A 12,424-nucleotide genomic window follows, 5' to 3' on the forward strand; every position below is an offset into this window, starting at 1 on the left:
AAAAAAATACTTCATTTCCCTAGATTTTGCTGAGGATCATCCAGTCATCTATATTCTGCATTAGAGAATAGTTTTTTCTTCACCCAAAATATTCAAAGCTGAAATAGAAAGTTAGGTAAAAAAATAAGAAAGAAAAATGAGTATTGAACTTCGTAAAAATTGTACCATACCTTGTATTTCGAAGACAACATCAGCAAGCATTGGTTTATTAAGGAAAAACTTGAGGGAAGTGTTATAAAACCACAGAGGTTTTCTGGCTTGGTAAGTTTTGCAATTCCTTAGACAATTAATCTGTAACGGAAAACAAAAATACAAGAGGAAATGTACAATATGCTCTGGTAATAAATATATAGATTGGTTAGAGAATTTGGAAAACGGCACTAAACGTCTAAAGAAATAATGATTCCCTCCTCCACAGCACCTGTGCTCATAGCTGCCATGTGAACTTGTCCTCAAGAATGACACGCGCTACACGAGAGGCAGCAACACAGCTCTGTGTCACATTCTCAGTGAGCGAACTAAGGGCAAACTCAGCTCTCTGGCTGAGAAACGCAGGGTTCTGAATCCACGCACGTGCCCGTTAGCTGGGAAGCAGACAACGGTCAACCTCAAAGGAATGCCTGGTAACATATGTTCATATATGCAACTTGTTAGTGTGTTCACTAACGAGAAAGGTACACACACACAAATTTAATCTGTCATTTAAAAAAAACATGCATTTCTGCCCAGCACATCATGTCCTACTACTTACTAGATGAACATTAAAATACTGGAGAGTGATGAATTGATTCATCTCCATCTTAATGTACAGTCCTACAATCCTACCCACAGCTGGGATTCCTGGAATCAATCAATGGTTGCCTGGATCGCTACTCCAGCATTCCAGACCACACCTATCTGTGCTCGCACACCTGCTCTCTCTAGGGGGTGACCTCCCTTAATAGTGCCTAATAGTGCCGCTGTGGTCTCCAGCCCCTACTACATCCCACTTTGGCTTTGGGGCTTTGTTTATCCTTCCTGGGATCTTTCAAACATTCCTTTGTTCCAGCCCCAGAATTTGAGAGCCAGCCCCTCTTCCCTCACCCTCCAGTTTCCTTAGATGAAATCTCAGGACTTCTGCCTGCATCAGCACTCTAACCTCTACCTGGCTATCCAGGGAATATGGAAAGCTCCATCCCCCCAAAATAATCAAGCATACAACTGCACCAGTAAGAATAAACGGCACCTACTCTCCACTCGGAATTAATGCACTCTGGTGGGAAATTAGAATCTTTGGTAAGAGGGAAACAAAATATGATCCTTCCTCACAAGGAAGAAGAAAACACACTCCAGAATGATTTTCATGAGCAAGGCAGAGAAGCAAAACAGGGTCACACAAATCCTGCTCCTATAGAGCACGTTCTCAGATCCTGTACACAACCTCCCTTAACACACCTTAGAGGAACTGGTGGAGAGGATTCGGGCAAATGCCACATGCAAAGCAGAGCAAGTCAAAAATCAGCACATAATCTGAGAACCAGCAAGGGCTTTAGAAATCATCATCTCTGCCTCGTTTTACAGAAAGTCCTGAGGAGACGTGCTCAAAGCTAAGAATAATTCGTGGACAACTCAGAATTCAAATGCACATTTCCTCATTCCTAACTCGGGGCTATAGCTCGATGCTGTACTCAGTGAATGAGAGAGACTTTACCCCAGGAAAGCAAAGAAAGAAAGTGCAGAATTCATCCTTCCTCCTGTACAAAGGAGGCAATTTAGTTCAGTATCACAGAATCATAGAACCTCCAGCCTCTTCCCCAAGAATTCATTTTTTTCTCAGTACTCAAAGGAATGACCATCTAAAATCACACTCAAGGAATGGCGCAGATTTACAACAAAAAGCAACACTTCGGGTCCCACCATTCATATAAAGGTTATAAATTTGTATATCATGAATACTGTGTAGATGTATATTATTCATGAATAGATAGATCGATCGACCATGAATCCTTTGTCACCTATGCCTTGAATTTGAATGCAAAAAAGATAGGAAGATAGTAGTTTGGACACAACACTGATGCACGTGGTATACATTTTCACTGGTCTATACACAAATAATCTAGAGAACTTTTGGCAAATAGAATGCAGGTTTAAGTGCACAATTCTATGAAAGCATTATTTAGTTGAATTAGACTGCTAAGAGAGAGCTACTACTCTGCCATCCGCTGGAAAACTGGACAGTTCTGTGTGGCTGCTTCTGTGTGTGATGGAGATGAGAAAAAGCTTACCCCCTAATTCCATATTACACTGTTTACATTTTTTTTCTCAAATAAGTCAGAAATCTTCATTAAAAGCTAGAACAGTTTTAAAATATTAATTTAAAAATATTAACTTAAAAAGTCTTAGGTTGTAGAATTGACAAAGTCACCCATATAAAATAACTAAAAGAATAACCATTTTTCTTACATTTAACGTAACTCGATTTTCTGCTAGGCACTGAACATAGCTTACCTTTTCGTCTACTATAGCCAATCTGTTTAGCACAGAATCTGAAATAAGAATACACTGGCTCAACTGTGTAATGTACTTGTCTCTAAAACTAACAAATGTATTTTTAAAGCCCTTACAGACTGGACAGTCTAAGGGACTAGAGTTTTAATATGCACACATTTAGGACTGTATCCAAAGTCTGTATTTTATAACCTCTGACCTTGTTTATAATTTTAAACCTACAAAAGATGAGAAATCCTTAACTGTCCACATGATCAAATGGACTTCTCAGGAATCTTGAAAAAGGTATGCAGAGAAACTGCCTTGCTCCTAAAAACTACTTGGACTTAAATTTGGAGAAGTGAGAAAGCATCCCCTTTAACAAGCTTAACTGGAAATGGACAGATTCAACAGCCCTTCATTCCTCACATAGATTGCATATTCCTGGAGCTCTACGGGAATGTTTCAGAGGATGGAATTCACAAACCAACATTTTAAAGACATGACTCACACATATTTCAATTCCTACATGAATTAAAATCCGAGGTAGTGAGAAATACATGTTTGTGTTTAAAATATTCAAACGGCAGAAACAGACTCCAGAAAAACACATTTCTATACTGTTGACTCTTCTCATGACTCAATATTATTATTTTACTATCATATATTTGTTAAAATTCAGAGAATATCAAGGTAAACTGATTTTCAATAAAGGAATTTACCTTTCCTGGTGTTTTTAAAATGCATTTAACTTTCTCAATTACACTTGAAACGTCTCCAGAATCTTTCACTTTCTTTCTGATGTCATCTTCCAATTCTTCCCACTGAAAAGCACCTGTAAACAATTAATATATGTTGAATTTTTATGTTAAAACCGGAAGTACTAAAATAAATATCTTATTACTGTTCTTTCTTTTATTATTTTCTTTTTTCCTTACCAAATACATATCCTTGTAATTACACTAAAACATTTAAACAGTTCTCACATTTAAAAAAAAATCAGTTTGCCTTCCCCTAATGTACTTCTTGAAACCTGAAGTCTGCCTCCCTGGACAGCTGCCACCTCTTTATAATAGATGGTCATCTAAAAATGACAGCAACAGCCAGAATAGAAGTTGCCATCACTAGTAGTACTTCCTGCACTCAAAGTATTTATTTGTCCTGGGTAAGAAAGGCAGATGTGGCTTTTCCAAATTAAATTAAATCATACTAATCAAGGAAGGCAGCGACAAACATCAAGTAGAAGAATGAGCAGCAGGAACAGAATGCATTCAGAAGATCTCATGCACAGCCACCTCTACAGACCCAACCTGAAGAAGGGAGGTATACTGTCCTGATGAACTATAAGACCATAGCACTGGAGTGAAATCACAGCACCTGGTCCCTTCCTTCCTTTATCCTCACCCAACCCACTTCCTTCCAAGCTATCTCTTCTTAGGCTCATTTTACGTCTGTCTACACTGTCAGCCCCTGTCCTCTGTGTCTTACAAAACTGTTTGAAGGCCAGCAGAAGTTCTCCTTTCTCCAGACACTTCCTTACTTGGTTTACAGCAATCTCGTATACAGCCTACCTGCTGCTCAGCGGCCCTCTCCTCACTGAATCAATCCCAAAACTTAATGCCAATAAGTTTCCAAAAGTAAGATTCTGATGATGATATTTGAAGAGACAATCCCTATGTAGCCCATGGCTTACACAAAGTCCTAACTCCTAAAAATAAAATTAACCAAGGTGTAATGTGGGCAGGCATAACTGGGAGACCTAAGCTGTAGTTCTACCTCTTCCATTAATTGCTAATGTGACTTGGAACAAATCATCTCACCTCTATGTCACTCAAAATCCTTTTTAGTCTCTCAATCTGTTTCTTCTGATGTCCCACTTTCTGTATCCAGAGCGTTGCCAGATGCCTTCATGGACATCAGGGATGGGGAGAGCTCGTAATAAACACTTACTGAACCAATGATATCAGGCAATTGCAGCCACCCTGAGCCAACCGGATCCAAAGGTACTCTGAAAAGTCATGTGATAGTCGAGCCCTGTAGTACTGAGCACTCTAGAGTATCTTTGAACTTCTCCTCACCTAACCTTCATGATTAGTACAGTGTACACTGAGGAGTTGGGGAAGGAGAAGGAGAGCCCTGATCTGGGCCATTTGCTACCTCAGTAGTGCAAATACTCACACCATGGCCACATTCAGGCCTCTGACAGGACATCACAGAGCATGGAGCTGGGAAGAGATAAACACAATCGGCTCTCACAAGGTGGTGCCTCCAGCTCCAGCAACCCCACTGTTTCTTCCTACATTTGATGCTCTTTTTCTGACTTCACTGTCAACTCTTCTTCCTCCTCAAATTCCCAAAGGTTTGCAGTCTAGAAATGTCCAGATTTTTTTTTTTTTTTCATTTTTCGGCACTAAAGATTTTTAACTTTAAGGTCCCGCACTCTTTGCACAATCTGATAAATTCTTTGCATCATCTCTCCAGGACATTTCCCATACACACACAAACATTACAGTCTACATTAAAATGTCAGAAGTGAAGGAACCCCTGAGAAGCCGACAGAACCCAGACCAAAAGAATTTATGCCAGTGGTTCTCAACTATAGCCGTGTATTTCATTACATTTACCTGGACATCTTTCATAAAACACCATCAAGGAAGTATCGGTCCCAGGCCAATTAAATTAGAATTTCTGGGGCTGGAGTAAAAGCCTCCCAAGTGATTTTAAGTGTTGATCAGCACTGAGTGTTGATCATCACTGCTCTTCTTCCAGACATTTTACCCCTGATCAAAACCCAGGATCAGTGGTATGCAGCAAACAGTAGGTATATTTTGATTGTCCACACTTACACAGGCTAAAGGAGAACAGATACTAACTGTTAAAAATAAACTGTATTAACTAACGAATACCTCCACAATATCTCCATTCAGAATATTATTTGAGAGAAAGCAAGAATTAAGTCAAAGTACATGGGATGAACAGCAGGTAAATCCTTACAGGCCATTCATTGTCTGAGAACAGACACAGAAGGATCCAATAACTAAAGACAAAAGTAAGAATAGTTCACAGAGTGCTCTAAGGATTGGGCTGTTCATAGAATTAGAAATGCTAACCAAGTCGTGAAAACATTTAACATGGGGGGCGCCTGCATGGCTCAGTTGGCTAAGTGTCCAACTCTTGATTTCAGCTCAGGTCATGATCTCAGGGACCTGGGATTGAGCCCCCATTAGGTTCTGTGCTCAGCGTGGTGTCTGCTTGTGGATACTTTCTCTCTCTCCCTCCACTCCTCCTCTCACTTGCTCTCTCTCTCTTTCTCCCTCCCTCTAAAATAAATAAATAAATCCTTAAAAAAAAAAAGAACATTAACATGTGATCTATCTTTTTGACACAATTTTAGGTGTACTGTTAACAATAGCCATGATACCATATAGATCTCTAGAACTTCTTTTGCATAACTAACTGGGATTTTCTCTTCAGGTAACTTCTCAGAGCACTGATGGAGTTGACTGAGGTTCTTAGGGAGCATCGTGTACTCATGCACACAAACTGTGCTTTTAGGCAGAGCAGAAAAGAGCATACCACAGAATAATTCCAAGAGCTGGAAGATACGAGGCAAGCTGAAGAGGAAAGCTCCTTTCCACATGTTCGTTTACTCTGGCGGCATTTCAATAAGCGATGTGAAACTCTAAGGGCCATCTGTGGTATGAAGAGCTCAAAGCAAAATTCTTGAGGCTCTGACATACATTTCAATTCCTAACCATCTAAAACTGTGTGTGTCAGGAATTTGCAAGCATAAGGACTATCGAGTATTGTAAGAATGTCACAGCTGTATGCCAATAAAGGATGACTTGATGGAGACCCAGAACCTGCTGGTCTCGCTCCTTCTCTCTGAGTAACAGACTTTCAGTACTTACACAGTCTACAGTGTTAGCTGTTACCCATGAGAAAAGTAACATACACAAAACACATACTTTTACTATGTCTATTTATTTAGGAATTTGCATTGGAGAATATACAGAAGCTTTATGTTAACTAGACCATTATCCAGACCCTTCCTAAATACAGGACCCAAATGTCCGTCGTGACACAATATATACAAAATTTGAAATTCCTAAAAATTAAAAAGAAGTATGCTATTTAGAGGAAATTAAGACATTCTTTGTAATTTGGTTTTTAAAAAAAAAAAAGCAGGAGATAGACTGAAGACGGTTTTTCAGTCTATGTTTGCTCAGGGCAAATATTCCTGAGCATGCTGTGTTATGGAGTTCTACCTCTGCGTAGACCCAAAAGATGCGAGTACAAACAGCTCCTGTCTTCATTGCCCCCTAACATAATCTATGGGTAAGCCAGGGCTTCTATGAGGAAAGCTCTGCATAACTGGGTCTTATTCAAAAGTTTTAAAGTGCTCAACAACAGCAAAAAACAAAGCAAAACAAAAAATTCCATAAGCCTGTCCTCTTTACTGGAGTCTCTGTGTGTGTGTGTATACATATACACACACACAATTATATAAGCATATATGTAATAATTGTTTAATATATATCTGTCAATCTGTATTTACATGTATATATGTTTAAAACCTTTCTTTAATTTGATAAAAAAATATTTTCTTTTTTTATTTATTGAGAAAGAGAGCATGAGCAGCGGTGAGAGGTAGAGAGAGAGAGGGAGAAGCAGACTCCCTGCTGAGGAGGGAGCCCAACATGGGTCTCCATCCCAGGACCCCAGACTAAAACCTGAGCCAAAGGCAGATGCAAAACAGACTGAGCCACCCAGGTGCCCCCAATAAAAAAAATATTTTCTAAATAAATGGTAACCCTAAGCACAAAGACTAGAGGATAAAACAAAACATCAGTAAGTGTTTCCACATTTGAGAGTAGGAATTGGGTTGATTTTTTTTCTCTTAACAAATTTTCTCAATTTTTTCAAAATTGTCTTTACTGTACAAATACAACTTTAGTATCTTTTTAAACATTATTTTTAAAAAGATTTTATTTATTTATTTATTTGACAGAGAAATCACAAGTAGACAGAGAGGCAGGCAGAGGGGGAGGGTGAAGCAGGCCCCCCACTGAGCAGAGAGCCCAATGCAGGGCTCAATCTCAGGACTCTGAGATCATGACCTGAGCCGAAGGCAGATGCTTAACCCACTGAGCCAGAGCCACCCAGCTGCCCCATAAACATTATTTAAATGCACTATAACTTTTGTTTGAGCCTGAGGTTATATCTATAAATGCAGAGTAACAGATACCTGCTGAAGCGTTTCATTTCCCTTCCCCTCAAAACATCAGGGTCTCCCTGCAGCCCCAGGTCAATGGCCTGTGGCCCAGTCCTTACCTGACACCACCTCTTCTCTGGGTCTTGACATACAAGGAGAGAAAGAACAGAGCAGAAATGCAACAGCTCAGTGTCAGGTTAGGAACCCTGTGCTCTGAGCTGGTCAAGGGCTTGGAGCAAGCTCTGCATGCCATGATGCACCTCTGCCTCTCACTGCTCTTCCCAGGCTCACTTCCTTTCACCCAGTCACAGAGCATCTCCTGGCCCCACACTCAGGCAAAGGCTACCCCGGAGCACCACCAACTGTTCCAGGTCCGAAGAGCTCACATCAGTCAGTCTTGCAGCTGACCCCATTTTGACTTTGTGCCCTAGGACTGGTAGACTGGGTTCCTTCCCGGGCCTCTGGACGGAATGCCATCCCCCTGGCCATGGCTGGCGTGTGGTTCTTCCGAGAGCAGGTGGTGCAGCTGTGTGTAGTCTTGAGCAGCAGCCTGACCTGGGAGACTGCGGGAAATGCAGACTCTCAGGCCCCACCCCTGGGCCTACTGAATCAGAATCTGCACTTGAGAGGCACCTGGGTGCCTTAGTTAAGTGTCTGCCTTCAGCTTAAATCATGATCCCAGGAGCCTGGGATGGAGCCTGGCATTGGACTCCCTGCTCAAGGGGGCATCTGTTTTCCGTGTGCCCCTCCCCCTGCTTGTGCTCCTCCTCCCTTCCTCTCACTCTCAAATAAATAAATCAAATCTTTAAAAAAAAAAAAATCTGCACATGAACAAGATCCCCAGCTGACTTGCATGCACACTGAGTTTGAGAAGCACTGGTCCAAATGATGGACAAGCTGTAGCACAAACCACCTGTTGTCAGAATAATGGCCTTTGGCTGATCTCCAGAGTAATGGAGCTTCCTTATTAAACTCTGTCTTGCCTGCTCTATTCCGTCCCTCTACTATCACCAAAGATGAGCACGCCAAAGCCCAGTCTGATCACGCTCAACATTCTGGAACAGCTTTTATGAGCAGCTTCCATCTGGCTTGCCAGCCTCACTGCAAGCCCTCACCTCCCACTCTATGCTCCAGCCAGTTCCCAGAAAACACTTACTAAAGATTACATTTTCCTTAATGTATATTTCCCAATAAATTTATTTCTTTCAAATAGCATTAGGGCCAACACATAAGGGGGCTGAGGAAAGAACTTTCTTTTTCTTTGCCCTTTTCTTCCATCTGCATATATTAATTTTGCAATTTAAAAGATCACTCCCTATGAGAAAGACAAGTAGGTTCTGTCACTGGAGATACAGCTAGCTATTACTGCTACCTTATTAAAGAGGATATAACTGACTTCAAAGTGTTCATGTGTCTTCAAAAGTATTCGATAGATATTGTCGTAAACTTACTGAATAACTCATAATCTCAACAGTAACATCATTAAAAAGAAAAGTCTGACACTTCCTGTATAGTTCTCTAAACATCATTAAAGACATTTTTTAACATGTAAATATTTTTGTTTTTCAGATCTAGCCTTAAATTCTAAACTGTGAGATTCAAAGTTTAAAATTAAAAATCTGTAGTAGTAAATGAAGTGTTTAGTCTGCTTTATTCATGTGATGATTCACAGCTACTGGAGTCTACTCACTAATTCAACCAACACAAAACCTGCCATGCTGAACGCACTGTGTTGGATTACTCTGTGGGAGTGGTTATTTATGCCTTCCCCAAGCCAATATTCACTGAATAATGGGTTTAAGGCCTACCACTACCGTTCTACTTCTGTATGTGTATTTTTATAGGGAGATGTTTTTAAAACTTTTCTAAAGTAATCTCCTTTAAAGTAAAGTAAAGTAAAGTAATCTCTTTTAAAGTAAACCCAATCTGGGGCTTGAACTCATGACCCCGAGATCAGGAGGCACATGCTGACTACTGACTGAGCCAACCAGGCATATATATATATATATATATATATAAAATATTTAAGTGGCTTGAAATTGTATATATACATAACTTTTCACATTTCAAGCCACTTAAATCTTCATATAGCAACCGTACTGTTCAAAAACTTTAAATTTTACTTTAACTTATAGTAAAATTATATAACCCCAGCCCAAATGAGAAAAAGTAAAATCTTAATTTCAATTATTTCAACTATCCAAAAGTTTCTTATAAATATGAAACAGTGCTTTATCTGCAAACCTTTGTAAACTTGTCGGTCCCCCATTCTGAAGTCTAAAAGCAGATTATGTTTCTCCAGAGCCACACTCCAGAGGAGTTACTTTAACTTAATATTTCATCAGAACATGATTCCAAGTGCAAAATTAAAGAAAAGAGATGTTCTCAGAAAATTTTTACTTAGATGCTTACTGTAAAAGTCATTTACATTAATTCTTTTCCATTCTTATATGGGACACTTAGATGTGATACCCTCAATTCACTGGCTAAATGACTCAGATAAAACTTCTATTTTTTAAAATGTAGTAGCTATAAGTATTTAAAAGGGTGACAAGAAAAGTAATTGGGAAGCTCTATGTTAAAAAGATAAGTGCATGGTAAGAAAAAATAGTAAAATCTAAAATAGTCAAAGTCAGGGTGCCTGGCTGACTCAGTTGGTGGAGCGTGTGACTCTTGATCTTGGGGTTATGGGTTCAAGCCCCACACTGAATGTAGAGATTACTTAAAAATAAAATCTTAAAAACAAAATAGGGGCGCCTGGGTAGCTCCGTGGATTAAAGCCTCTGCCTTCGGCTCAGGTCATGATCCCAGCATCGGGCTCTCTTCTCATTGGGGAGCCTGCTTCCCCCTCTCTCTCTGCCTGCCTCTCTGCCTACTTGTGATCTCTGTCTATCAAATAAATAAGTAAAATCTTAAAAAAAAATTAAATTAGATTTCAGGCTAAACTAACTTTGGAGGCTATTTCCAGTTACTAAATTGAATGTAAGGACCCTCCTAATTTCTCTCAATTCCCTCCAAAACCTAAGAGTAAGACAGAAAAGTGAATAAATGGTCAGTTTTTAAAATGCAGACACTGGGGTACCTGGGTGGTTCAGTCTATTAAGCATATGACTCTTGGTTTCAGCTCAGGTCATGATCTCAGGGTCAAGATCTCAGGGTTCTGAGACTGAGAGCCCCCATTTTGGACTCCCCACTCAGCAGGAAGTCTGTTTCCTCTCTCCATCTACCCCCGCCTCTGCTCATGCTATCTCTAGCATGGGCTCCTGCTCTCTCTCGCTATCTCAATCTCTCTCTCAAGTATATAAATCTTTCCAAAAAAAGATGCAGATACTTATTTTCATTTACACTTTGAAAATTTTGTTTCTTTAGAGTTAGACTAGACAATAAATTCTCAAATTTTCACATTTTGGATATTTTTGTTTAAATAAAATATATAATACATACATAATAAAATACATCTGCTCAGTAGGAAAAGAAATTACTTTCACAAGTAGATTTAAAACCAAGGCAAATAAACTTAATAAGGAAGATGGAAAACTTAGACCAATTCCTGTATATAAAGTAAAGATTATTTCATGTATAATCCTTACCTCAGATGGTAGAAAGAAGATAAATGTGAAACTAACCAATACAACTGAGGCCCACAGGCACAGTTCCTTTCAAAAGCTAAAGGGAACCTACCAGAACCATTTAACAAGATACCTGAATAAATGAAGCGCAGAATGTCCGACAAACAAGAACAGAAGAGGGCATCTTTGACAACGACACGTAATGGCGGGTTGCCTGGAGATTCCTGGCTAGCACCTGGAAATGCAGGGTCTCTGTTGATAGCAAAGAGGTCCTGGGTAGTTCGGATGATACTGGAATCCTGAATGTCAGCGGGACTCTTCACATTGAAAAGGAGCATGAAAACATGGCTTACGGCACACAGAACAATCTTGTGGGCCTCGGCAACTTCCTTTAAATCTGGGTTGTAAAATACCACATCCACACACTGGCAGCAGAACAGCAAATTATTTAAATCAGAGTTATAATGCGATGCTTCAGCCTTTAAGACAGGCATCTTTTCTGTTTCAAAAAAGAGAATAAAAGTGATAAATTATTCTTTAGATCTATAGACCTGGACATTTCAGGTTTCTTTTAAACACAAGAGAGTATTTTCTTAATGTTATTAAGTTGAACCATATAAAATTGCCAATACTTGACCATTTGTGACCCTATGAAAACAGCAATTTTGTATAACCTAATCTAACTATAAACACATATAAATTAATTATCCTGAGATAAAAGTCACAGAATTACACGGTGTTTTTTTTTAGTGAAAATGAAAATTGTACTAATGCCATTAATAGCAATATAATACTACTCCTCACTTTTTGTGTGTCCCCAAATAAAATCTCTCTCCAAATATTATATTTTAGTATGTTGGTAGTTAGAGTTCCTTACTTTCACCTGATAAAAATTTAAATAAATTATTAAACAAGTTCTGAAGAACCTAACCTCACATTTGAAGTCACTTTCCTCCTGGGTTTGGAAATGGGCGGGGGGAGAAACTGTTAAAATTAAATTGTTAAAACTGTAATCCCTCAAAGCCAGGGCTCTGAGTCTTGGGACTCCATTGTTGGAAACCATCTTGACCATTTTATTTTGATCCTAAAGTTAATAATGTTTTTTTTCCTCCTAGTAAATCAAACACCAGTCTTTCCCCTCAGCATACCTTAGGTAGAGGGTTGGTTAGACTCC

The 12,424-nt window shown here is 39.4% G+C and overlaps 1 protein-coding gene across 1 annotated transcript in view; it reads right to left on the minus strand.

Annotated features, from left to right (window-relative positions):
• The window catches only part of RHOBTB3 (Rho related BTB domain containing 3), a 53,810-nt gene that overhangs the window by 20,520 nt on the left and 20,866 nt on the right, over positions 1 to 12,424 (minus strand). The window contains exons 6-8 of the mRNA XM_044265281.1: positions 11,384 to 11,749; positions 3,189 to 3,301; positions 171 to 291 (exon numbers count right to left, since the gene is read on the minus strand). Coding sequence (XP_044121216.1) covers positions 171 to 291; positions 3,189 to 3,301; positions 11,384 to 11,749 — 600 coding nt within the window. The remainder of the gene's footprint in view (positions 1 to 170; positions 292 to 3,188; positions 3,302 to 11,383; positions 11,750 to 12,424) is intronic.

The sequence above is a fragment of the Neovison vison genome, chromosome 1, assembly GCF_020171115.1.
Source record: "Neovison vison isolate M4711 chromosome 1, ASM_NN_V1, whole genome shotgun sequence".
NCBI lineage: Eukaryota > Metazoa > Chordata > Mammalia > Carnivora > Mustelidae > Neogale > Neogale vison.